Source organism: Anser cygnoides, chromosome 6 (genome assembly GCF_040182565.1).
Source record: "Anser cygnoides isolate HZ-2024a breed goose chromosome 6, Taihu_goose_T2T_genome, whole genome shotgun sequence".
In the NCBI taxonomy this organism is placed as follows: domain Eukaryota; kingdom Metazoa; phylum Chordata; class Aves; order Anseriformes; family Anatidae; genus Anser; species Anser cygnoides.
Window position 1 is genome coordinate 41,651,003 of NC_089878.1, and position 27,125 is coordinate 41,678,127.

The following is a 27,125-nucleotide window of genomic DNA, read 5'->3' on the forward strand; positions in this document are numbered from 1 at the left end:
ACGAACATCCACATGTTCAGCAGAGGCTTAACCTACACGCTGCGGCGACAACTGCCACGTAAAACACACACCAGCGCTGCTCCGGGACCGGGCCGTGCCACTGCCAGGCAGAGCCCTGGCCACATCCGTGCTCCCCCCCGGGCTGCCCCGTCACCCGCCGAGCACCGGCTGCAGTACCTAAACCAGACACCTTGCATCCTGTTCCTCTTCCTCACCCGCAGAAACCCCGTGGGCTGGCCCGGCAGCGCGAGGGCCGCTTCGTGCCTCCCCCGCGAGCCGCTCCCGTGCGTGCTGCGGGAGCGCTGCGGGGAGCGGGGCTCGGCGGGGGCAGCGCCGTGCGGCCGGGCGGCGGGGGGCGGCGGGGGGCCGCGGGCCGGGGGGAGAGCTCCGGCTCGGGCAAAGCCCTGCCTAAACGGTTAACAGCCGGGAGGACCCGGGAGGTAAGAGCCCGGCAGAAAGTTTGCTGGGTAATGGCCTGAAATAGTTTCCTTATGCGAGGAGGTGTTGAGTTACAGCGCAGGCTTTGAGGGCTGGGTGGAGAGAGGGGAAAAAAAAAAAAAAAAAAAAATCTGCCCCGCCACCTTCCTTGCTGTCCGGACAACGTGTGCAGCAGCCGGGCCGGGGCGCGGGGCGCGCTGCGGGGCCGCTCTCCCTGCCCCGGGCCGGCCGCAGGATGCCACGCAGGCAGCGGCCGGCGGGCGGCCGGGGCTGAGGCTCCCCCCGCCGGGCCGGGCCGGGCCGGGCCGAGCCGGGCCGGGCAGGGCAAGGCAGGGCCGGGCCGGGGGCCGCACCGCCCCCCCCACGGGCCAGCGGCCCCGGCGCCGCCCGGGCGGACGGGGATCGCGGTGAGGATGCACAAGCTCCGGAAGCTTTTCCGCGGCAGCGGGAGAGCGCTGGCCTTCGTCTTCGTGGCCTCTGTCGTGTGGCTGCTCTTTGACATGGCAGCGCTCCGGCTCTCCTTCGGCGACGCCGCAGGGCAGCGGGCGCTGGCGGCGGCGGGACGGGGGCAGCGGGAGCGGGGCCGGCTCTGGCGGGGCCCCCCGGGGCCGGCGGGCGGCGGGCGGCGGGACCCCGACCCCTCCCGGGCGGCGGCGCCGCGGGGGCCGGGCGGGGGCCGAGCCGCGGAGAGCGCGACGGCGGCGGCGGCGGCGGGGAGCCCGGCCGGGGGCGCGGCCCGGCGGGCGGCGAGCGGCACGGCGGAGGCCCCCCCCGGGCGGTCCGCGGGGCCCGCGGCCCTCCGCTGCGCCGGGCCGGGGAGCGGGGCCGGGGCCGGGGCCGGGCCGGGCGGGGGGCTCCCTCGAGCCGGCCGCGCCCCGACGGGACGGGCGGCCCCCGGCTGCGGCGGCCGCGCGGAGCGACGTGGCACCGGCGGCGAGCAGAGCCCCGGCGCAGGCTGCGAGGGCGGCAGCGGGCACGGCACCGAGCGCCGTTGCGAGCGCGGCCCGGCTGCCCGGGGCACCGCCATCCACGGCAAGCGCCGGGGGACCGTGGGACGAGGCCCGGACCCCGGGCCTGCCGGCGCCTGAGCCCGCGGAGCAAGCCGGGGCTGGGGCGGCCGTGCCGCAGGGAGCCGCGCACGGGAGCCCGGCGCCCCCCGGCAGCCCACCGCGGCCGCCTTCCCGGGCAGCGGGGCGGGGAGCCGCGCCCGGGCACCGGGGAGCCCGAGCGGGAGAGGCAGCGGCGTCCCCTGCGAAACGCTTCGTCCTCATCAGCAAAGCGGGGGCGAAACCCGGCAGCAGCGCAGCGACCCCGAGCCTCGGGTCCGTCGCCGTGGGAAACTCCTCGCGGAGCCCCGAGCCGCGCCGAGCACCGCAGCTCCGAGCCACGAGGCACGGCAGCGCCCTCGCCACCGGCACCACCGGCAGGGCCGCAGCACCGCGCTCCGCAGCCCGCGGCTCCCCTGGGGCGGCAGGGGCAGGGGCAGCGGGAGCCGCCGGGGGGGCAGCCGAGCGGGGCAGGCAGGGGGCGGCGGGCAGCAGGCGCGCAGCCCGGCCGGGGGGCAGCCCCGGGACACACAGGGTCTTGGCCGTGGACGCAACGCTGGCCCCCAGAGACCCCCAGGCTCCCGGGCAGTTTGGGCATCCTGTGGCGGTCCCTGACGACAAGCAAGAAGAAGCTAAAAGCAGGTGGAAGGAAGGAAACTTTAACGTCTACCTCAGCGATCTGATCCCTGTAGACCGAGCCGTGGCGGACACCAGGCCTGCCGGGTAAGATGTGCTTCCCTGCGCAGGGGCTGCGCCGCGCTGCCGGGGGGCTCCCGGGGAGGGCAGCGGGCGCACCGAGGCCTTGGCTGCGGGCATGGCAGCAGTGAGAGGAGCTCGTTGCTAACTTTAAAGCTGGGTAAAATTCCCAGCTCAGCTATTCCCTGCTGTCCAAAGAGGCTGGGGCACATGAGGGGCTCGGGCCTTTTTGTGCCTTAAAATGTTTTATTTGTCTTATTGCACCGAGCACTGCTTTGTATCGCTCTCCGTGCGTTTGGTTCCTCAACCACTTCTGCACGCCACCAACGTGCCCGGGCAGCTGAAGCCCTCCCTGCCCAGGAGCACTGGTGCTCTCATGCCTGGAGCTGCCGCTGGCCGTCCCTCTCCCCCCGCGGAGCTACCCCGCTGGCCTCACCCACCTAAAGGGCACGGAGGGGGCTCCTGGGCAAAGCCACCTGACGAATGCTGAGACAAGGACTCGGCACGTGGCTGCCTGCAGCTGAGGCAGCGCTGGGATGTCCGTGGGATTGCTCCTTTTTCCCCCCAGCATCGCTGGCTGCTGCATGGCACTTTTATTCTTGTGCTGCCCAGCACCACGTGGGTGTGCGCTGTCTGAGCTCGGGACCCGTGGGCAGAATTGTGATTTGGTAAGCAATTGCTTCACAGCCATCCCCCTGCAATGCGTGGCTGAGTCTGCAAATGTCAGTATTGCACTTTGAAAAACAAACCAACCCCCTGCCGTAGTCCACATACAAAAGCAAAGCAAGATGTGGGCAGTACCTTGCCAACAGAAGGGGCAGACGTTCACAGGGCTCCTTTCTAGAGCAGCTGTGCCTGAATAACTGCAGACAAGGTCTAGAACAGGTGCAAATTCAGGTGAATCCTCCTGCCCCCACCATGGGAGCAGTGGCACGGGCTTTGTGCTGTGACCCGTTCCCCATCACACAGGACAGTACGCAGGTGTTCCTGTGCCGCTGTCATTACTCGCTTTGTGAGCCAAGGTGGAGTCCTGGAGAGGCAGGAGCAAGGCAGGGAAGGAGCTGCAGCACCTTTCCAGCGTGCAGAAGATGCCAGCTATGGGAGCCAGCTGCATACAGAAAAAGAGCCGACGTGGCTCAAAACCAGACTTGAAAGACGAGCCCTGGAGAGCTGTAGAGCAGAACACCTGCCTTCCAGGAGCACCCACCCGCCTCCGATGAATCAGGCACCTGTCGGGAAGGAAGGCGTAGCCGCTGGGGTATCCGGGATAACACCTTAGCCAAACAGGGGCTGGTCCCAGCACCCTGGCTCCGGGACGTGTGCTGCCACATGGGGTCAGGCTGCACCCTACGGATGGTGACGTGGGGAGCACCCGCGGGCACCCCAGCGCTGGCAGGAGCTGTGCAGGCTCTGAGCACGCAGCCTGTTGGCACAGGGAAAGCCGGATGTGAAGGCCAGCTCACCGCAGTCTGTCTCGATCTTGCTGAGCATTACTGACCAGCACTGGTGCATGCTGAGCGCCGTCTCTCTGCAGCGATGCATGCAGGCAGAGTCCCGCCCACGGAGGGGCAAGATGCAAAAGCCACGCAGCCTGGGTTAAATGTCCCAGGGCAGCCGTGACGTTTGCAGGCAGAGCACTCGATGCAGAGCCTGGTTCAGGAGCCCTGCACCCTGCCTCAGCCCAGGTGCTGGCAGCACAGTCCCCTGTATGCCCCAGGCTTCTCCCAGGCTACCACGGTAGTTTCCGTGGAACAATCAATTTACCTGGCTTTAGATAGGGACCCAGATTTCATGGCTTGGCAAAAAAAAAAAAAAAAAAAAAAAAAAAGGTGCTGCAAGCCACTGTACAGTTCAGTGAGTCAGCCCTGGGTGCCAGCAGGCATGGCATGCTGGCTGCGCTGGGCAGGTGGGGCAGAGCAGGGCTGCAGTGCCAGGCTGCTGCCGGGCTCGGGAGCAGGAGACCCAACGTAAAGATCTTCCAAAGCAACTTCAGCAATGTAAGAGCCTGCACTTGATTGACTTCAAGGATGAAGTTAGCCAAACACAGAGGCTATGGACTGTTTTTCTTTAGAAGCCTCTCTGGGGGTGGAATTCCAACAGAATTTGACTTCTGCTTAATAGTAGTTATATATTAAGCATTATACATACATATGTAATATGTGTATTTATGTAATTAGCAAAGAAACAGAGCCCAAACTCATATAGAACATTGTGAAAAACCTTTAGCTGTGGGTCAACAGTAATGAACCCACCACTCTGCCTAGAAGGCCTATTTTTTATGTAATGGAGAAGAAGGCACTCCTCACGTTGAGGTTGCCTCAAAGAGCTGCTTCAGCCTGTTGCAGCCACTTCCCTCCACCACGTGCTGCCTTGGCCCCGTCCCGCATCCTGCACGGCTGCCCCTTGGAGGCAAGGGCCCGGTGCTGGGGAAGCTGCCTTGTGAGGGGTCTGTAATTCGGGGTCTATTTTCACTTACCCAGAGCACTCCTGGTTAGCTAACACCTCTGAGTTTTCTTCAAAGCACCGCGCGTGCTGGGCTGTGTGGTGCCTTGGTGTCAGCATCTGGGCCGGCACCAGCCGAACCCGAGGGCCCCTTCATCCAGACGAGAGGAAAAAGTCACTTCTCTGTACAGGCCCACATATATATATATGTGTGTATATATATGTATATGGCCCTGTTTGCTGTCCGCTGTTGATAACAGAGTGAACAGGAGCTTTCATTCACCATTGATAAATTCGTTTTCTGCATCCGCAGGCAGGCTGTTGCCTGTCCTGCCTGCAGGAGGTCTGCTCTGGAAGAAAGAGAGGAAAACCTGTTATCAGACCTCAGCTTATGGATGAGAGAAAGCAAGTCCCAGTGCGTCATGAATGTTCTGGATAAAGCGGCGCATTCGGGGGCGAGCAGCTCTTCCTTGAGGCGTCCCGGGTGCCTCGAGATGCCCTTGGAGATGGATTGCTGCAGGAGCCCAGCTCCCCGCAGGCAGGCAGCGAAGCGGTGCTTGAATTGCAAATAGCGATGAGAAAAGCTGCTCATCGACCTTTTGTTCAAACACTGCAGACACAGGCCTGACCCAGCCGTTGCGTTTTGGGCTGTCACAGAAGAAAATGACAAACTCACAGGCAGGGGAGAGATGTTGTCGCTCCCTCAGCCCCCGGGACGTGTGCTGCGGGCGGTTTGCGGGGGACGTGGGTGCTGCTCGCAGCCCCTGGGCAGGGCTGGGGCACGGCCGGCGGCGCTGGGTGTTCCCGGGGAGGTGTGGGTGCTGGGCCATGAGATGCAGGGTGCTGGGGGAGCGGACCCGCCAATGCCAGTACACAACAGGTGGATTTTTGGGCATCTTCCCGTCCTGCACGGCAGTTAGGTGCGGAGGTTGGGCCGGGAGACCCTTCCTCACCATCTGCCGGCTGCACAAGTTGCCCTGCCGAGTGGCCCCTCATGGAAATGGCCATTCCCTGCACTCTGAGCGTGCTGCTGACTTTTCCCTGACAAGGCAACCTCCTGAAGCCCGGGGTCCCACGCCTGCAGGTGCTCAGAGCATCACAGCAGGGCACCCTGTGCACAGGGGTCCTTTCCCCGCAGGTGTCCCCAAGACCAGGGTGCAGAGCTGGGACCGGCCTCGCTCCCCAGCACCTTCCTATTGCTCATAGGAAGGAGATGTTGTCACCTGGGGGTGGGGAGGAAAAGAGAGGTCCCTGCTGGAAAGAAAGGGTGGGTGCATCCTGTCCCCGCAGGGCTGCCCCCTGCTCTCCCGACCCAGCCCCGTGGCGGGCCGAGCCCCCATGTTCCACGTTTCCCACTTCCCCCCCCTGCGCATTTCGCAGCAGTGCTCAGCCCGGAGGCGTTCAGGGCACAGCAGCTGTGCTGCCGTTGCAGGTGCTCCGAGCAGCGGGTCCATGACGACCTCCCGACCACCACCATCATCATGTGCTTCGTGGACGAGGTGTGGTCCACCCTCCTGCGCTCCGTTCACAGCGTCCTCAGCCGGTCGCCTCCCCACCTGGTCGAGGAAATCATTTTGGTGGACGACTTCAGCACGAAAGGTAGGCGAAGCTGCTTCTACCTTTATGAAACTAATATAACTTGAGGCCAAAATACAATTTGTTCTCCGTAATTCAATTCTGAATTGCAGGAAGAAATCGCATTTTCTTCTTTCGATGTATTGAAGTGCTTACGCAGCCTGCGCACACACGAGGTGTCCTGGCTCGAGGGCACGTGCGTTTATAAAGATGTTCTCGGCCTTCTCTGCACAGTTTCCAGATGGGTGCACGTGGTTTTCAGTGCTGGTGGCAGGCGCACACGTCCAGGGATGCTCAGATGCGGGGGCAGTTGTGATAAAAGCATTCAGAATCTGTCCCTGTCTGCATGCACAGTGACTTCATTTGTGTAGTCACAGACATTTCACATCATATCAAACCTCTGCTGTGTAATACTTTGGCTCCCTGCTGTCTTCAGCCCTTACAGTTTTTAAAATGATGTAATTTTTCAACTGCTGGTTCTTCACTGAAGGTGCTGTCTCGACAGCAAGGCTGATGGCAGCACATAACGTTTTCCGAAAGAGCCCATAATGCAACAAGGCAATACATGTGAGAGACAAGGAAAAGGGCTCTGTTTGCTCATTTCTTAAATAATTGTTAAACATGTTCATACCATCTCCTCTCCAAAATGTCTCTGCAGTTTTCCTCTCTACTTTCCTCCTGGCTTCCCTAGGTGTCTTCTCATGAGCCAGTGAAGCAGCAGAAACCTCGCTAGCACGAGTGAGTTACGGGGAGCCGTACTCTACATTGCTGTCACCTAATAGCAGCAGCAGTGACCCCCTGCAAACGTGTCTGCAAATGCTTTGCTCGTGGAGCCTTTCGAAACCTGTGGCTGGCAAACGGCTGCGCCCTCCTGCAGACACAAAGCAGGGGTGGGACTGCCCGCGGGGGAGCTGGGCCCTGCCCACGCACCGTGTGCCGGGGGCAGACGGAGGCAGCCCTGCGTGCCGGCCCCGTGCCACCTTCCTCACACCCTCTTTGTCCTGAGTGTTTTCCACCAGCTGTCCCCACAGCATGGGAAGCCGTGGCAAATGTGACCTGAAAAGCAGTGATGTGCCACAGCACACCCTCGTGCTGGGTCTTCAGATGTGGTGCGTAATACCAAGAAATTTGTAAAGCACACACACAGAAAGTTGTTTTAGCCAAAGGGAAAAAATTGACAACCAAATTTTAATTGCAGTTATACTGCAATTAAAAATAAAAATATTTTTTGGAGTCTCTGACCCAGTTAAATACCCAGTTAAATACCCATTTTGGATGATGAACTACCCCAGTTTGCGCCCCAAACCTCTGGACCCCCGTGTGTCTGGAGATGCCCCAGGAGGACTCTGCCCGCGGCTTCCCACACCTGGAAGTAGGCATAGGACAGGTACATCAGCCTCGCTCTCTCCTTCTCCACAGAGTACCTCAAGGAGAAGCTCGACGCATACATGTCACAGTTCCCAAAAGTGAAGATCCTGCATCTCAAAGAGAGGCACGGTCTGATACGGGCCAGGCTGGCGGGAGCGCAGGTTGCCAAAGGTAAGGCGAGGCCCAGCCACAGGCCTGCACAAGCTCCCCGCCGCGCCGCATCCCGGCTGCCCGCACCCCGCTTCGCTGCCCGAGCTGAGCTCGCGTGGCGGGCGGCTGGACACCGTGCTGAGCAGACGGACAGACACCGTGCTGAGCAGGCACCGTGCTGAGACAGACACCGTGCTGAGCAGACGGACAGACACCGTGCTGAGCAGGCACCGTTCTGCAGCCCTGCCCTAGCGGCACCAGCCTGCAGAGCTGAGGGGCTGGAGGCACACGGGTGGCTGGGAGGGGGCATTTTGGTGTGCCAAACCCAGCAGCCAGGCAGAGGCTGTCTGGCACCTGAAGGTGTCAGCAAGCGGCCATTCGGATCTGCAGCTCCACTTGCTGTAGCTCTGCTTCCCGGAGAAATTTCGGGAAGTGCCGGGGTGCGGGGCTGTGGCACCGTCAGCCCATGGGGTGCCCGGGATGTGAGAGCCTGATGGTGCCCGTGGCTTCTGCCCACAGGTGACGTCCTGACCTTCCTGGACTCGCACGTGGAGTGCAATGTGGGGTGGCTGGAGCCGCTGCTGGAGAGGGTCCGCCTGAGCCGGGCCAAGGTCGCCTGCCCCGTTATCGAGGTCATCAGCGACAAGGACATGAGGTAACACTCTCACAGCACCGGGAAACCCAGAAATTCCTACCATTGCCCTGAGAAAACCTCTTACCCTGGCCATAAAAATGTTAATTTTAAAAAGACATACGTACAAACATTCTAACCAGCCTTCCACAGTATTTCACAGGAGATATGCAATATAGCTGACTTCTACACAGTCAAATTAACATTAGCAGCAGCCACGGCCACTTTATTTACTGCACACACCTTTTCACTTTTTCATGAATTTTAAGCAGGATTCCTGATGAAATTTGTTAGAATCTTGTTTTAATTATGTACAGATATTCCTCTTTGCTCATTAAGTGTGACATTTCAATCAGGAATGTGACTCAGAATTAGTCATCTCCATCTTTTCTGTGTTTAGCTACATGACCGTGGATAACTTTCAACGTGGGATTTTTACTTGGCCCATGAATTTTGGATGGAGGCAGATTCCACAAGAGGTCATTGAGAAAAATAAAATCAAGGAAACTGATATAATAAGGTAAAGAAAGTGAATCTGAGAGGTTTGTGAACCAGCCTGTTCTGCTGTTACTGATTTAGCCACAGAGGCTTCTTCCAGGCCAAGCATTTTGCTGGTAAGGACGGTGGATGCAGTGGCCCAGCGCAGCAGATCACCTCACCTCACCAAAGCCCACCAAGTGTTTCCTGTTCCTGCAGCCCTGTGGGTGCATCGTGGTGCTGCCTGGACGTACCGTTGCGTGCTGTGCCACCCTGTGTTTCCCTCCCATTCCCATTACAGAGTTCAGGCTCCGAAACACCATCTTTTTAATCTTGCATTTGTCAGGGGGCACTGAAGGGACAAATCCTATGGTCCATGCTGTAAGTGCAAATTTGGGCACCATCCCCGAGCATTCAGTAACTGACATTTTCTTGATGATTCCTTTGTAGAAGCAAGGTGAAAGGGACGGGTATTTTGTGACCGACTGATGTGCCACCTTGCTCGTCTGTTCCCAGGTGCCCGGTCATGGCGGGTGGCCTGTTTTCCATCGACAAGAAGTATTTCTTCGAGCTGGGAACATACGACTCAGGACTGGATGTTTGGGGAGGTGAAAATATGGAGATTTCATTCAAGGTACGTTGCTCTCGGCAGCCTGTCCGTTATCTCAGAATCACAGAATCACAGAATGTTAGGGACGGGGAGGGGCCTTGAAAGATCACCTAGTCCAGTCCCCCTGCCGGAGCAGGAACAGCTAGGTCAGGTCACACAGAAAGGGTTTTGAATGTCTCCAGAGGAGACTCCACAACCCCCCTGGGCAGCCTGTTCCAGTGCTCTGTTACCCTCACTATGAAAAAGTTTTCTCATACTTAAGCGGAACCTCCTATGTTCCAGCTTGCACCCATTGCCCCTTGTCCTGTCACTGGGTGTCACCGAGACGAACCTGGCCCCATCTTCCTGCCACTCACCCTTTACATAGTTATAAACATTAATCAGGTCACCCCTCAGTCTCCTCTTCTCCAAGCTACTGTATGTCTGGTTTGGGTGCTTGGGGGACCCTGTCCCTCCTGGCAGGGCACAGCCCAGCGAGCCCGCTGCTGGCCCCCTCGCTGCTTCTCTTCCTGGCGTGCGCAAAGCCAGAGCACAACCCGGGCCCGTGTTTCTCTCAAAGCAACCTCTGCTCCTCAGGTCTGGATGTGCGGAGGAGAGATTGAGATTATTCCGTGCTCCAGAGTTGGGCATATTTTCAGGAATGACAACCCTTACTCCTTCCCGAAAGATCGGATAAGAACGGTGGAGAGGAACTTGGCCCGTGTCGCAGAGGTCTGGCTGGACGAGTACAAGGAGCTGTTCTACGGCCACGCGTACCACCTGGTCCTGAGACGCCTGGATGTGGGCGACCTGACCCAGCAAATCGCGCTGCGAAAGAGGCTTCAGTGCAGAAGTTTCAGGTGGTACCTGGAGAACGTCTACCCGGACCTGGAGGCTCCCCTGGTGAAAGCCAGCGGGCTGGTACGTACCCGAACCACTTGGTGTTCTTCATTTAAAAGTGCTTTCAGCTAGAGATGCGGCAGCATCCTGGTGCGCCTGTCTCTGTACGCCTGGCATGTGGTAGCACTTTTGAGTACCCAGCCTGTCACAGCGGTCGGGATCCCGGTAGTGTGTTTGGGAAGAACTAAAAGCCCCAGCTCCAGGGTCTGACTTCCTGCTGGGAACCTGCCCGGGGTCCAGCAGGGCACAGCATGGGGCCGCTGCCACCACCCGGGGCCCTGCATGCCGCGGGGCCGCTTCGGCACAGGCAGGAGGGGAATGACACCGGGACAAAGCGTGGCTGCTGAACCCGGCCCGGGCCTAGCCCCTGGCAGAATATCAGCTGCTGCTTGGAGCATCCTGAAACCTGAAATGTGCTGCTCAGAAAACACGCTCGATTGCTTGCAATTTATTTATAATTGCAATAATGTAAGTTAAATACCTGGTTTGTAAGACAAATTGCAGTGATGCCAGGATTCAAAACCAAAGGGCTTGCTGCCTTCCGTGCCCGCCCCGCGTCTCCGAGTGTAGCCACAGGAGAGGCTCTTGCAGAGAGGTGGCCAGGACCCTGTGACCACGGGGCTGGCAGTGAGAACAAGCACTGCCTGTCCCCTGCCTCCCTGCCAAGGCATGCAGCCTCGAACCTCTCCACAGGCTGCTCAGGGAGCCGGGGAAAGCACAGCAGCCTTTTGGCCACGCTTCAGGCTTGTCTGCAGGCCAAGGGCGTAACGTGCAGGCTCCCACTCACGGGCATCCCTCGCAGCCCAGCCAGGCTGCCTGCTGGCCGCGGTCCGTGCTGCGGTTCCATGGCCGAACCGTAAAGGCGCTGGGCGGTGGCTCTGCAAGCACGGTGAGACCTCTCACTGCTCATGGAAAAGGCGTAGGAAACCCCTGGGGTTGGGCACGTCAGCGCATTATGAGCAGCTCATCCCTTCGGAGGCCGCCGTCCGTCCCAGCGTGCCCGCAGCCTCGGTCGTTGCCTCCCTGCAGCCACGAACACACGTGCTGGGCACTGCCCGCAAGGGCAGCCCGTCGGCCGCTGGTACCTGGCCCCCTATGCTTTCTTTTAGGAAACACCATTTGGGTTAGAACAAAGGTTTCAGTGAAACACCGGCATAGTTGACTTTTTTTTAAAAATGGTGACTTTTTAAAAAAAATGATTAGCAGTAATAATCTTGAGAACGTCAAAAAAAATGAATTTTTGGAAAACATCTACTTTTTCAGCTCTTTCACTCAGAGCAATAAAACCTTATGTCAAATCAGTGCAAAGCAGTCAGACCATGTATAGAGACCTTTGTTTCAATAGAAGCAAAATCTCCACTTTTCAGTTTTGTGTTCATGAAAATGTTCACAACGGTGCCTTGCTTTGTCCTGATTCAGGTCACCTGAATGGCTCTTTTATCTTCATTCTCAAAATTTAATAGGGCAGAAAATCTGTTTTTCAGCTAGCTCTGCAAATTCCAGCTGTGCTGAACTCTAACCAAATTTATTTGAGAACTTTTTTTCTGAATAGCCTACTTATTCACTGGGATTAATTCAGAAATTCTTCAGCAATCTACATTTGCAAGGAATCAAAGACAGGCCTGGCCTAACCACAGCTGCGTTCCCCCTCGGGTGACGGTGCCGGGGCCGCCAGCCTAGGTGACAAACAGGCCGGTGGGGCAGCGAGCGCGTCAGGTGCAGCACTACACGCAGAAATCCCTCTGCTTCCTGCCAGGGGAAGAGGGAAGGCAGGTCCCTGGGGGTGGCAGCAGTAGGGGGATGGCAGTGGGGGATGGTGTCCCCAGGGGGGCCGCACTCCTTCCCGGGGTGGCAGCGAGACAGGGGTCATGGTGGGCAGCTGGTGCTCGGGGCATCTGCAGAATGGGAACATCAGCTGTGTCCAAAGGAATCCCAGGAAAAAGCCCGTCTCATCCAGCTGTGGATGCTCCCAGAAAGGGATGGTTTCAGGCTTCTCATGCTAGAAAAACGTGTAACAGAGCACGTGTGCACTTACACACCCCACCAAGGACTGTGACACAATGCTTCTGCTTCGCTCCGTTGGCAGTATTAATCAGTGTCTGTATTGTAACAGCCTCTCCTCTTTCTTGACAATTTGTGTCTAAATTTGCATTTTGTTATTTTCTAGCTTGTTAACATAGCCACAGCAAGATGCATCACTGTGGAAAACACCACTCTAGCTTTTCAGACGTGTGATGTTAACAACGAGGTAAGGATGCCCTGCGTACTGAGCACGCAACAGCACCTCCCCACACTGACCTCACCTCGCCTGCAGGGCTGATGCTGACCGTGCCGTCCTTCCTGCCCCAGACGCACCAAGCGGAGCTGGGAGCAGCGAGGGGCAGGATTTGCCTGCTTGCAGGGGCTGTAGCCAGGCACAAGCTCCCTGCCCCAGAACTAGCAGGAAGGTCAGATAAATCCATGAGCCTGCACGTGAGAATGGGGACAGACACACACAAACCGTTGCTTAGTGTGCTGCGGTAGCACCAGCTGCACCCCGCTGAGCACTCGCCCCGGTGCACCAGGGGGAGCAGGCACTGCCGAGGGGCACACACGTGCTGGGTTCGGGCTGCCCTGGCACGAGCTCTCTCCTGAGCTCTGCCAGTCCCTGAGATGTCCTCTCCTGGGGCACAGCTCCCACGGTGGGTGCTGAGAGCATCGGGCGGGTGGGCTGCGGCAGGGCAGCGCAGGGCGCAGGCTGACAGCTCCCTGCCATCCCTCCCACAGGACCAGAAATTCAACTACACCTGGCTGCGGCTGCTCCGGCACAGAGACCTGTGCGTCGCCCCGGCAGGCACCACGGGAGCGCTGGGGCTGCGGCCGTGCGCGGGCTGGGAGAGCAGCCTGGCCTGGCAGCACAGCAGCCTGGCGGCGGCCCGGCCGGAGCTGGTAAGTGGCCTCGGCGGCGGCGGTCCCACCACGCACACGCGGAGCGGCACGAGCCCACCGTGGGGCCCAGAGCCTGGGGGCCCGCTGGTCTCACCAAAGCCAGCTGTCACCCAGAGATGAAGGCAGCCCCTTCGGTCCCCTGCCCACACGGCCTTTCACCGCCTGGCTGTAAACCTGCGCTCTGCTGTAGGTTTCGCCACCCAACACGAACCGTAGCCTGATGCTACTGCACAGCACGGCCAGAGAGCGAGATGGAAACTTGCTATGCCAAGGCACTCGCTCCAGCGGGGCTTTGCCATTTGCAGCACAACAATAGCAGAAAGTCCTGGTTTTACATAGAGGCGATCAATAGCACTTACGTGGATATTACTTGATATCGATTGGCATTCAGTTCACAGTGTTGTTTTTCTAACTGAAAACATTTATGAAAAGGAAGAAAATGGGTACTTACATTTATTACCTGCACTGCAAAAAGACAGAAAGTCATGGCTATATCTGTGTCAGCCTTCTGTAAGTGGCGTTCTCCCTAAAAAGCTATAAAATGGCATACTTTACAACACTTAATTTAGGAAAGAAAGAGTAGCTGTTAAGTAGCACACTCATCCTATAGACAAGATCCCATTCCTCTTTAGTCTAAAAAGATAATACTTTCAAAGCCAAAACACTGCAGCATCAAGGCTGACAAAACCCATGATATTTTGTGAAAAGTACAAGAAAATTGTCCTCCACTTAGGAGTCCAGAGAGCAGTACAGGTACACAGTCAATCGTTGTCACCTGTTCCAGACTGAGCTCGTGTTAGTCATGTCCGAAGGTCCCAGCCAGCACGGGGAAAGCCATGGTGCCCCCCGAAGCCCGGCTGCTCCAGAGGGGCTGGGTGCGGGCAGCACCCGGCCGTGCCCGTGCCCCGGCAAGGCTGGCCCATCGCCGGCTGCAGCGGGTCCCCGAGGGCATGGGCACTGCCACTCTCCCCAGGGTCAGTCCCGTCTGCTGGTCCCAGACACCCGGTGCTGCCGCCCTACCTGTGTTGGTGTGCAAGGCACGGCTGGAAATAGGAGCCAAGTGAATGTGCCAGGCTCTGATGTGCTGCAGTTTTACCATCTCTGCACGGTCACTTTATTCATCTCAAGTTGCGGAGCTGGCTGACCTCTGTGCTGGCATTCACGGGACAGTCCCTGCACGAGCAAAGCGGCGGGGCGGTGTCACTGCCACTGAGCCCAGCCCCTGCACACTGCTGCCCCAGCAGTGACAGAGCCGCAGCCCGGCCGGGTTCACGCTGCGCCTCCTGAGAAGCCCTCCTGAGCTGTGTCCAAGGGTGGCAGCAAGCGAGGGTCAGTGTGTTTGCATCAGCCTTACTGGCCGCAGAGTGGGAAATCTGGAGAAAAGCTCAATTGCTGAGGAATCATAGAATGACGGAATCATTTAGGTTGGAAAATACCATCAAGATAATCAAGTCCCACCACCGACCTGACTTGCCAAGTCCTATCACTACACCATGTCCATTAGTGCCATGTCCACACGTCTCTTAAATCCCTCTGGGGATTGGGAATGTGGGAATTACGATGCTTTACCTTCTGATACTGCAGTGATTGTGTCAGATTAATGATGGGAAGCATATTTGCCACTTATAAAAAGACCCGATTTTTGCCCAGACAACAATTTACTTGTCCTTTCAGGAATATTCCATCTAGGTATTAGCCAAATGATTGTAAGAACCATTGCAATGCTAGGAAGTGAAATGGAGCATCCCTTACCTTCAGCAGCACTGATCGTATTGCCTTGCTGGCCACATGGGTTAAGTAGATAAAGATGAGCAGATGTGAAAACCAAAAGGACTGATATCACTCAAATTCTTCATTCTTTCATAATCCAATTTACTACCCCAGCATTTGAAGTTCACTGCTGAATTACCTAGTGTCCTTTTCATTGCAGTAAATGTGCTTTGAGTTCATTAGCAGAGAAACTCCAAAACACAAAAATCCATCTCCTGCCATACGTTTCCCTATATTGCAAATACCATCTGGAGTGATTTCCTTTGCATGGTAATTGCCACTCGGACAGGGAGAGAACTAATCTTCAGTTTCCAGGGAGCTAAAAGCCACGAGGCACAGAAGGTATGGTGTAATCGTAGCTCAGCAACAGGTGTAAGTGCTGGATCCCACCCAAAATTCCTTTGAGTCAGCAAAGAGACCTCGTGTTAGGGAAATGCAGAAAAAAAAAAAAAAAGCATATCATAAAGAATCAAGCTCTCTCAGTAGAAAAGCAGAGCAATGTGCTTTCTTGGGCTTCAAACAGCATTTGCTGCGTGAGTCCAAGGACCTACCGTCCCTCTCCCCTGCAGGCGGACCACCTCGTTTCAGAGCACCTCCAGCCGCCCGCCTGTCTGGAAGTGGATCCGTCTCTCCAGGCCCTGAGGGTGAGCGCCTGCAACTCCGCAAATCCTTATCAGAAGTGGCAGTTTGGCAATTACTATGCAGACTGAAGGGAACACAATCGAACCAGAAACAGCGTGCTTTCATCTTGTGAATTCAGCAATGGCATCTGTGGGACTTGTGACAGCAATTACAGAACTGGAAGTTCATTTCCAAATGGTAATTGAAATCCGTAATTTAAACCGGCATATTGAGAGATCAAAATACCAAGAGTAGCACATCTGGTTTAACAACGTTTGAAATGTGGGTTTCCTTCAACTGTGAGACACTTTGGCAAAAACTCAAATAATTTTTCTGTTACTAAATGGAAACATTTCCTGAAGTCCCCCCCCCCATCCTACTCTAAGCAAACGTTCAGTAGTTACCTCCAGACACGACATAAGCTAACAGAAATAATTCCAGGGCTCTCCAGTCTGTAAACAGTAAATTGGGCCATTTGTTTTTCAACGGCCTGGGGAAATGGAAGCTTATTGAGCAATGCATTACAAAAATCCATCCGACATGCCCATGCTGGGCCTGGTGGCAGGATCCTGCCCAGCAGGACCTGTTGCCTCTGACAGTTAAGCATCAGAGTTCACTTAGGAATTGATTGTGCATTGAAAAAGCCTGTTCTTGATAACGCAAGGCAAGCGTGGGTTGATAGCCAGCTGGGGCAGTGCCCCCCACCCGCAGCCCTCATGGTGACGGTGCAGGTGGCCCCGTGGGGCCTGGGGCAGGCAGCAGCCCCCAGCAGGACGCTTCATAACCCATGGCCGCTCCCTGCCATGATCAGGATGGACAGAGGCACCCACGGGAGCCAGCAGGCACTTCTGGTACACAGGCGGCCGTGAGGGCGCGCAGGCCTTGCACAGGGAGTGTGGCACCGTGGAGTTCGCCCCTCACCGGCCCTCGTGTGGCTGGGCCGTGCCGGGCCGCCAGGCCCTGCACACCACAAGTCCCTCTGAACTTGGTGTCGCAGGCAGCTTTTGTTCCTACTGTGAAACTTTCATCTCCAAAAGCTATTCACGTTTTTTTAAAGTCTGGATTAGACAGAACAAATGCAGATGTGACAAGACATGAGCTCTGAGATAGGTGACGCTGCAGCGCCACAGAAAGGACATCGCCAGCCCGGTGTCACACAGCTCCCAGGGGCTCGCCACAAGGAGCTGCCACCCGCACACGGCGGTGTCGCCAACAGGAAGGTGGTGCTGCTTCCCCGGGTACCAAACGGGCTTCTCCAAAGACGGGCCTTCTGCTTTGCACCTCGGGATCTGCAGGACTGAGCACTGCCCTGGCTCTGACGCTGCTGCTTACGATGGCCGAGCCTTCACCATCCAGCATTTGCAGGCTGATACAAAGCAACTCACATCTCTCCTTTGATTTTTCAAGTGGCACCAGCATAATGTTACCTCTCACGTCAAGGATCAATGCTGACAGCACTTGACAGGCTGCGTCTGCCAAAATATTGACTGGCCTAACAGATTTTCACAATTGGCTCCTGTTCCAAATGTCTTCCTGATTTTATCTCCCTCCTTTGGTGCTGCTCGCCTGCAGTCACTATCAGAAAAATTACACAGATGTTGTTTGTGCAGTCATGTTTTATCAGGAGCATGAATTTCATTAAATGCTGTTTGCTGACATTCAATCATTTGTCACTGAATAGGCAGCGAGTGTTCTCATGTCATGGTCACATCACATCTCCAGGCTTGTCACTTGCACTTTTATCCCCCGTTGTGTAAATGCTCACTTCGATGCTGGTATCTTTTACTTACAGACCTGAGCATGCCTTCAGGGACTGCTGGCCATGAACTTGGCGGCGCTGTTACACAACACCCAGAAACACCCAGATCTCCCCATCAACCGGGTTTTCAGAAAGGAGAGCATTTTCCCAGCACGCTCACAGGCGCGTGGGGCACATGCCTGCCCATCCCCTAACCTAGCACTGCGAAAATAGAGAGGAATTATTTTCAGAACAAGTCTGGGCCTGCTGTTATAGCATCCTAGAGCTGGTCACCCTTCTCACCATCCCCACTCTGTTTTCTGTGCAAAATTTCCCCATGTGGAGCAGGGGCGTTTCCAGGGTCCTGTAGCACACTCTCCCCCCAGCTGCTCACAGCTCCTGCTCCAGCTCTCTGCAGACGTGCTTTGGGCAGAAGCAGCCCCTGCTCTGTGCTGTGCCCTGGGGTGGGCTGGGTGGCAGCACCCATGGGAGAGCATTCAGCTCAGTACTGCTCACTCGCTGCTGTGTGCCCCTTGATTTCCGTTTTCCAGCTCCCCTGAGGGTTTGGCAGGAGGTCTGTCTGTAGAAGAGGCCCTCAGAGCATCCCCAGAGTTTACATTTTACTTTCCAGCCACCAAGCCAAGCAGGAGAGGGGGGTCATTGCTCTCAGATGATCGAATTTGCTTTCCACAGAAGCAAAAAACTCATCCAAGCCTCAGTGGGAGGCCATGCTCAGCTGGAGCCTGACCCTACAGTCAGCACAGCAAGCGTCCCCACCATGCACGGCCCTGGCAGCGCGGGGAGCGGTGCGCTGGCTGGCTCCAGGAGCGTAAGCCGATGTTGCAGACCGGCAGGGACAGACACGGTAACTCCAGGGACGTCTGCCTTTTGTGCTACACCTGCCCCTGTCTTCCACCCAAGCCCCCACTGCTCCTCCTGCAGACACCTGCATGCACCTCCCTGTGCCATACACATCCAGGCATTGGCCTTACCCTCAGGTTTTTGTTTCACCTGGGGTCTTTGCCGTTTTCTTCCCCATTACACTCTATAACTGCGGCTGAGCACATCTGCAACTGGCCCGTTGTCCCGGCGAGCAGAGCTGGCCTCGCTGCAGGCCGGGCTGTGTGCCGGGAGGTGACCGTCAGCAGGTCACGGGGAGCTGTCGGCGCGCCCCGTCTCTCCCAGACAGCCCAGTAACAATCTAATCGTTAGGAGAAACGTGTCGTCATCCTTACAGGAATCGCTGAGAGCAGAAGTGGGTGGGGGTGCGGGGCAGCTGTTGGAGAGCAGGCGAACAAACTGGCAGTATAAGTTTATACAAGCAAACCTCTGAATTTTTGCGAGCCAAAGAGCAAATAAACAATTCTGAATAGTACAATGAGGACTGTGTTTTGTTTGTACAATACAGAATTGCCATTTATTATTTTGACGTTGCCAATAAATAATTGCCTTTATGTGGAACAAAAAAAAAAAAATCAAAGCAATATTCAGTGCTGCTGGAAATGTAAAACTAATAGTTTAAAAAAGCAATTGTGGCTAAAGGAGGCCTGCAGTTGAAGTCACAGCCTAACCCCCATTCTTACCTCCTCTCCCTTTTCAGCTTCTCTCAACTTTCCCCAGTTCTTTCTGGGATGACATCTGCAAAGCTTAGTTCCAACTCAAGACAAAGCTTTCTGTAAAACAGTTTGAAAGAGACTAAATGAACAGCACTGTAGTTACGCAAAGATTTTTCAAAATGGAGAAAGGCTGTGTTCAGATGACAAAAATAAATCGTGATAAAAATCTGCCCTGCCTTGAAAAAAGTCTTTAAATTTTGCATCTAAACTTACCCTGGAAATTGAGAAGAAATGTATGAAAGCAAAAACTCACCATCCAAACTGCTGGCATTCAGGAGAACAGATTTCTGGTGCCAGCCGGTTTTATTGGATGCCCAGGTGGCATGCGTGAGCTGCACCAGTGTGTGTCCGCGCTGCACCGCGCGGCACCCATGCAGCACCAGAACTGCCCCGGCCTTCCGACAGCCACAGCAGACTTACTGCCTTCTCGGGTGAGAGCTTGCTTAATTCCTGCCCGCTGCACTTACCCAGGAATGCAGCCAGCCCTCCGTCCCACCAGCACAACGTGGAGCTGAAAACGCGTATGGTGGTTTCTAGCACAGCACGAGAGGCACCGGATGGCAGCAAGGACAGACGGCAAAGGAGCGCGCTGCAGTTGCAAACAGTCGTGGCATTTATTATTCACCCTGTGCTGCCCAGCGCCACTGGGACGGCTGCACTGCCGACTCGTTACCAGCACGGCTGCTGGCATGGATCACCTGTGTGCCTGCAGCTACAGAAGCCCCAGCTCATTCCAGACATACCAGAGTTTGAATATGGTTACAAAAAAAAAAAAAAAAGGATAGAAAATAAAGGGTAAACTTCAAATCAAATGGTATTACACTTAGTGAACTGATTATTCTCCTGTTCTACGGATGCCTCTGCCTGCTGGCAAAGTGAAGCACAGAAGTTAACATTTTCACAATGTTTTATGAAATCATACAAAAAGCCAAAAAGCGGTGACTTCATGTTGCATGAAGAAATATGTCGGGGGGCGGGGGGAGGGAGACAAAAACCAAAGTGAACTGTTGTCTCAGTAAGCAATTCTCCACCTCAGTTTATAAGTGCATCATGGATTCAAATTCATCAATTCTTTGTTTGGTGTTTCCTTTCCTAATCTTCCGGTAGGAGATGGTGTTGTACCGGGAGTAGCTGTGTCTGGAGATGTCATTTTTTTTCCCCAGGCTGGGCTGCTCCCCAGCTTTCTCCGCCTGGGCGTTGCAGCCGGGGCTGGTGGGGGGCGATACCTCCTTGCCGCTCTCTTGCTGCTGCCGACGGGACGCCTCGCTGGTCTCCTGCATCTCTATCACCTGCACTTCGTCCTCCTCGGTGTCCTCCTCTTCTTCTTCCACCTCCTCCTCCTCCTCCTCCTCAGCATCGTTCCCTCTCTGCTCGGCGGTGCCCGCGGGGGTCCCCGCCATCTCCCCGCTGGGGCCGGCCGCTGTCCCCAGCGCTGGCTGCCCGCCGCCCGGCCCTGCAGCAACACAGAGGTGTGCGGGTGGGGGCTGCCCGCCTGCATGCCCCGTGCCGCCCGCCTGCTGCCTGGCACCGCTCCTCCCGCCTCACCCCTCCAGAGGCCGCCCGCGTTGGGCGTGCGACATCTCCAGGCTGAATCCCACCGTGCCCGCCCCTGTCTCCGCAAGGCTTCGCACGCTCACAGCCACGTCGTTCACGGCCACCTGCCCCTGCATTTTTTAGTGACCGCCCCTCCTGTACCACCTTCCTGGGAGCCCTCCCTGCAGCCCCCTGTTAACGAGAGGCGGTGCGGACCTGCGGGCCGTGCAACGTGCCGCTCCTGCGCCCCAGGACCAGAGGCGTCGCGTCTGTCTGCATGCACTGCATCTCTGCTCACCCTCCTAGAGCTCAGCTGACACGTATCCCCATGTGGGGCCCTGCTACAGTGCCTCCGCATGAGCCGTTTCACTACTTTGGAAGGAAGGGCAGTCCCAAAGCTCTTTGGTTATTGGCCTGGGCAGGTACCAGCCCCTGACGTTTCCATCAGCTGAACTCCCTGTTCTGGAAGGGCATCAGAGGTGTTGCTCAGGTGTTTCATAACCCGCTCCATACCCTGTGCCACCTCCTGGCTGCTGCTAGCACCCCTGATGCCCCAGTCAGGACGTTCGTCCCCGTGGGAAGGTTCGGCAGGACGAGCTGCTCCCACCCACCCCAGCTGGGACCAGAGCTACAGCCCCCAGGCAGGCTGCGGTGTCACGGGTGGCACCCCCAGCTGCAGCTCACCCGCCTGCACCCGTCTGCGTGGCCGTGGGGCGGGGACCCCACCGCAGCCTTCCCAGGGACATGGGCACACGCACGTCCCTGCTTCAGAGGTGGCGGGCGACACTTGGATGGCTATCTGGTATTTGTCCTGTTTGGCACATCTCTGCTCCAGTGTCACAACAAACAGTCTATTCAACATTTTGCCTGTGGAGTCCTGAGTATTAATTAGACTAAATTGGTTAGGTACTAAAAAGCTGCCTGCAATTTAGAGATAAAGTGCTTGTGGCTGAGATGGATGGGGGGCTGTGCAAGATCGTTTAATAGGTTTTATTGTGCACTTGTAAAGCAGCACAGCTGGAGTGTAGATGTCAGCTCCGAGTGGGAAAGCCACCATCATGATTCACCTCCTCAAAGCCCATGCAGTTGCTAGGAAATATTATTTTGCCCAGGACAAATGTTCATACATTTTTTTTTCTTTTCTTAATCAAAGCAGCACCAGTTTCTGTTTACAAGGCACGACCATATATCTTTTATAGCTCTGTTCAAATGACTTTAAGCTTTGCCAGCACCACGACAACTCCTCTGAGTTGTTAATCTGCTCTTCCATGAGGAGAGGTTCAATATTTATGCGGCAGCTGACATATAGACACACCAGCTTATCGCAGCCTGGTGAGTGCGCCAATGGAGGGAGAGATGCGGGATGGCTGTGGCCCGAGAGCATCCTGCCGGCATTTGAGACATCTAAGAGGATGTCCCAAATCTTCAAGAGGACTTCACCCTGCACCATCAGCATGCAGGTCTGTCCCCAAGGCCATAAAATACTCCTCCTTTTTCAGTGACCTTTCGCATGATATAACTAAATATGCTGATAGACACTGACTGTATTTTGGCGTACCCACAGAGACAGAGAGCGTGCCGTGCCCCCAGCCCTGCTCTGTGCAGGGGCGGGGGGGGCAGGCTTGGCTGGAGCATGCTTTTCTGTTTCCACCCAGGTGCGAGTGGAAGGACACAGGAACAGCAATTTTCTGCTAGTTACTTAGGGATCAGGGCATTTTAGACATGTCATAAATTGTGAAGGAAAGAGTTTGGGTTCTGAGGATGCAAAATTCAGACTTACAGCCATCCAACAAATCAGCAGGTAAACGTTATCCTGCATGGAGCAGAAGACGAAGCATCTCCCATCCTGACAGGAGGGCTGGAGACCCCGTGTGTCAAGGCCCCAGGGTGCTTCGACCCCACAGTAAAGGTGTCATGCACAGACCGCGGGAGGAGAGGCAGCAGCTGCTGCGATCCTACAGACGGGAGTGAGTCACCCTCCTCTGCAGCACGAGGGTTTGAATGAATTTGAAAAAGATAAACATCTGTATAATATCATCTCTGAAGGCTACTCATTGCTATGCCTCAGAAGAACAAGTCACATCACACAGCATTCTTCATTACCTTCCTCTGACTCCTGGCCACCGGTTCCTGTGTCCTGGAGATCAACTGATCCCTGCTGTAGCGTCGCATCATTTTCCTCTTGCTTTTCTTTAGGAAATATAAAGCATGAGAAATGTACTTATGGGGCAGTTAGTGCCAATAATTAGGTTTTAATGGCTGCAGATTGGCAGCAGAATTCTAGAGCAAAGTGAAAAAATTGCTTTTTTTCTTTGGTCATATACTTTTCATTTCAGCCTCTGTAACCTCTAGCTCAAATCTGTCCCCGACTCTCCATTATTCTGAGCCGTTGTTACTACTAACTGTAGCTTTGGAGTTCTGAATAACACACATAATACATGCCATTATTCATAAGGCTATACATAAAACAGAGGCTTTTCTGTCCAAATACTCAAATAAAGGCAGCATCATACTTTACCTTCGCATTGCTTCTCTCCGTCAAAATCTCCACACACACTGTCCTCCACCAGCGAGTTTCTACTTTCCTCCTGATTTCCTTTTGCGAGCGGCGCATCAGGGCTGGTGTCTGCATTCGTGTAGGGCCCCGTCCCGACAGACCTCGCGATGTCATCGATGATGCCAATGACCTGGAGCGGTCCCTTCTCAGGAACCACGCTCCCGTTGCACTCGGGCATGCTGGGCACCACCGGCACGTCCTCGGTCATGCTGAGCACCGTGCCCGGGGCACTCAGGCCGTGCACCTGCCGGCCCCGTCCCGCTCGGCTCGCGGGCTGGGCCGCTGCTCCGGGGGTGTCCTCGCGGTCACCGCGTGTCCCCTCTGTGGTGCGGCGGCGAGACGGGGCCGGCGGTGACAGCCACGGGCTGGCGGGGGCTTGTCTGCCGGCACCGCCACCGGGGCCCAATCAGCACCTCGCCCGGCGCTCGGGCTGCTCCGGCCTCATAATTAGATGCGCCGCTGAAATTTACATAAACAAACAATCTGAAGCAAGGCAGCTTTTGTGCTGGCATGTAGAGCGGGTCTTTCAGCATGTCAGCCCGCGGTAATACACAGGGATTTTGTATCCTGCACACAACGGCCCTTTGTGCTTCCCCCTGCGACAGGAGCACCGACTGTTCTCGCCTCCTAATCCGCGGAGGGTGACCTCGCTCCTGCCACCGCCGTGTAACCGGCTTAACGCAGCCCCCGGTTCCTGCCCCGTAAGCCCCATGGGCTGCGGCCGGACAAGGGCCTCAATTCGCGCTGCCAGCGTGGTTTGAGGGGCACGTGTGGCCCACGGCTGGGCCCAGGCACATCCTGTGTGATGCCCAGTGCCTGCAGAATGTAACGTGCCTCCGCGAGGCAGCTTTGGGCCGCGGCAGCTGAAATGCTCCTTAAAGGAACGTGAAAGGGGCAAGGCAAAAGATAAACACGTCGTGAACCAGCAGACGGACCTACAAGCTAGCCGGGGTGCGAGGGTCGCGTGAACAGCGCTGGCCATTTCCTGACTACAGCTGAACTCATCTCAACTCTGCCGAATGAAGCCAGGTTTACATAAGAACGTAATCGCCTGCTCTGAATGATTTTTTGTTTTCATACAATACAACATTTTTGACATCTTTGGGCTTTGGGATTTGGAAATCCTCTTGTTGAGATCAGACCTTGATTAGAAACAGAGCCAAAACGCTTTGACTGTTCTTGTTCATCTGTGAGTTTGCATCTTTTAATCAACAACTTTTCACTGTGCTGTAAACGAGTTTGGTGTAATTGATTTAAAAAATCGATCCTTGGTTGGAAAACTTTGTCCAAGACAAATGGATGATGACATTTGGAAGCAGTTGGCAGCGCCCAGTTGCAGGTGCCCTCATGAGGAGAGGGGTGGGTACGTGGCACAGGCTGACAGCTGGAGGGCAGAAAGATCATTTTCTGTTCTTCCCAAGCTATTTCCACAGCCCTGAAATAATCTGAAGAGCCCTTGCATGTGATTCCTTATTTGCCAGGTCCTGTCCCTAGGGTTCCCGTGGTCTGGAAACACCATTGAGAAAGGCCTGGCGGCTGGGAGGCACCTCAGCACCTCAGCACCGCGCTGCCAAGGGGAGCAGCAAGGCTGATCCACAGCGTGCGGGAGGCAGGGCTGTGAGCACGAGCAGCGCGGGGTCCCACGGGTCGGGGCGGCCCCTGGGAGCCGAGCTGTCCCCCGATCCCGGTGGGGGCAGGACAGGGACAGGTCCTGTCCACCTCTGCCCAGCACCTGCCTTTCTTCCTGTTGCAAAAAGCTCCGGGAACATGTTGAGATACTTCCTGGTGCCATCTATTGGTGACACAACCAGCTCTCACCCATTCACAACGTCCCAAATTAGCGGCTCGTGGTTGAAGCTCCGTTTGCATGAATCTATTCTAAACCATTTTCCGAGTGACCTTTTAAGAAGGAAGTTTCCATTCAACAAGTCCTCCTTTTTTCTAAAATTTTGTAAGTAGCACCTGTGATTGCAGAGACACCAGAGCACAGCAGGAATTTGAAAGTAGGTGAGCCTCATTAGGGCCACAGTAACTCAAATTCATATCAGAAATATTAAGAAGCAGGTGCTGCAGGGTATTTGCAGGGTTCTTTAGGCTCATCTATCATTAATCGCCTACCCCCCCGTTTCTGCTCCAGTCACGCATTCCTAGGAGCAGCAGTGTCCCCACCTCCCAGCCTGGGAGGAACACGTGCACCGTAGCAGGTCCCTGTAGCAGGTCCACAGCAGAAGCTGCGTAACCCAGCGTCACCGCTGGGGATGCAGTGCCACCCAAAGGACAGGGCAGGGTGGCTCTGGAGACCAGTGTCCCGCAGCTGCACAAGCCAGGAGAGGTTCACCCAGAGACCGAGCGCTGTGCATCCTTTCAACAACCTGCAGCGAGGCATTTCCATTTTGTCAGCTAGATAAATACCTTACGTTTATGAAAAAAGTATCTTGGGATTCCTCTCCCACAGAAGATTTCAAAATCCTAACTTGCCACCCCACCAAGGGATGAAAGGAAACGTAAACGTGTGAGTCGTCCCCAGCCGAGCTGTGTGAGAAGGCACACGCGTGCGTGCTGTCCTCGTGTGCGTGCTGTCCTCGGGGCTGGATGAGGCTGCCTCCAGCCGCTCAGCGCCAGAGGGGACGCCGTAGGAGGAGCAGCTCTTTGCCTCTCTTCCAAACAGGAATGCGTTCAGGAGTGGCAAAGCAGGGGCACACTACCTGCAGGTCATGGGCACAAGCAGAGTAGTTCAAGTGCTGACACCCTGAAAAACAGACCACTGCTGCTTGCTTTCTGGGAAGCCCGGTGAGAAGAGACTGAAGCGGTGGCTGACGGTGGGAGAGCATCCCACCCGGCCACAGGCACCGCCGGCACAGGTCCTGTGCCAGAGCCACGCCAGCAGCAAGGAGCTGCCCGCCCCATCCCCGTCCCCGTCCCCGTCCCTGTCCCCGGGCTGCCACGGTGGCCAAGGGCCCGGCGCTGCTCAGGCACCGGTGCGGTCCCAGCTGATTTTCACGCAGGCGGAGTTGGAGCTGGACACAAGGGAGAAGCAGCTGCAGGTTCCTCCCACCGCTGGCAGCTCTTTATAAATAGAGCCAGGCAAAAACACGTTTCGAGCCTACACAAACATTTCATTTGCACAAAACGGAAGTCATCACATTTCTGCCTCTTTAACCTTTTAAGAAAAATGTTTTTGAATGAACAAGGCGAACCTTACCAAAGCTGTTCCAGCTGCAGATCCCCCGAGGCAGAACACTGTCTGGTGCCACGCTGCCTTGTGGTCCCGGCCACTTCCATCAGGTCTGTCCCCACTTGCTCAGGGCAGTCCCACATTGCCGGCAGCAGCCCCGGGTGCTGCCTTAGCTTTCCTGGCCCAGCCCGGCCGCAGGTTGTGCACCTAGCAGGAACAAGCAGGCACGCGGTGCGGTGCTGAGACACGTGCGGCAGCGCTGGGGAATGCAGCGGGCATGGGGCACGACGCAGAGGGGTGCAGGGGATGCATGGGCACAGGTGGAGACCCCATGGCTGTGCACAGCTCACCCGCAGTCAGCCAAAGAAAGGAGATGGGCAGAGCTGGCCTTAGGGGCTGCAAAGAGAACAGGAATTAGTATCTAACATGCTAAAGGCACCACGCATAGCAGACACCCTACTTCTTTTTGTATCAGTTGGGTCCAGATGAATAATTACATCAGATTACAGTGTTAAGAATTGAGTGATATTAACAATGAATTCTTGGCTTTATGCATGTGCAAGGCGTGCTTGCTATTTGAGTTGCAGAGGCAGGCAGGAACATAAGCACGTCCCGTGATCTTCTCACTGCTACAAGAGCTAGGTGCCACCAGCTGCTACGGAACACTTCTAAAACAGCTGCACGAGAAAGGAAATGTCTGGTCTGAAAGCAGAAATTACCAGAGCAGAACCACATGCACGAAGGCAGAAGAAATGCAGCCATCCCTGAAAAACAGTGAACTGGCCACCGAAACGAGAGGTGCCTGCCCCAAGCAGAACTGAAATGGAACAAAACCAAGGGCATGCAGAAACTCGAGTCTGAGACAGGGAAATGCA

At 56.0% G+C, this 27,125-nt stretch overlaps 2 protein-coding genes across 2 annotated transcripts; one reads left to right on the plus strand and one right to left on the minus strand.

Moving 5' to 3' along the window:
* The first annotated feature begins 564 nt into the window (after window positions 1-564).
* Window positions 565-17,294, plus strand: GALNT5 (polypeptide N-acetylgalactosaminyltransferase 5). The gene is given in 11 exon segments (XM_066999905.1): window positions 565-1,214; window positions 1,216-2,207; window positions 6,055-6,221; window positions 7,617-7,736; window positions 8,235-8,370; window positions 8,747-8,866; window positions 9,340-9,457; window positions 10,010-10,333; window positions 12,480-12,560; window positions 13,079-13,240; window positions 15,580-17,294. Coding segments are annotated over 11 exon segments (2,724 nt in total). The 5' UTR covers window positions 565-851; the 3' UTR covers window positions 15,721-17,294.
* A 2,283-nt stretch (window positions 17,295-19,577) lies between these two features.
* Window positions 19,578-24,587, minus strand: ERMN (ermin). The gene is made up of 3 exons (XM_048081044.2): window positions 23,037-24,587; window positions 22,622-22,708; window positions 19,578-20,438 (listed from the first exon to the last, which is right to left on the minus strand). The coding sequence occupies exons 1-3, from the start codon at window positions 23,281-23,283 to the stop codon at window positions 20,023-20,025; spliced, it is 750 nt and encodes a 249-aa protein (XP_047937001.2). The 5' UTR covers window positions 23,284-24,587; the 3' UTR covers window positions 19,578-20,022.
* Between the last annotated feature and the right edge of the window lie 2,538 nt (window positions 24,588-27,125).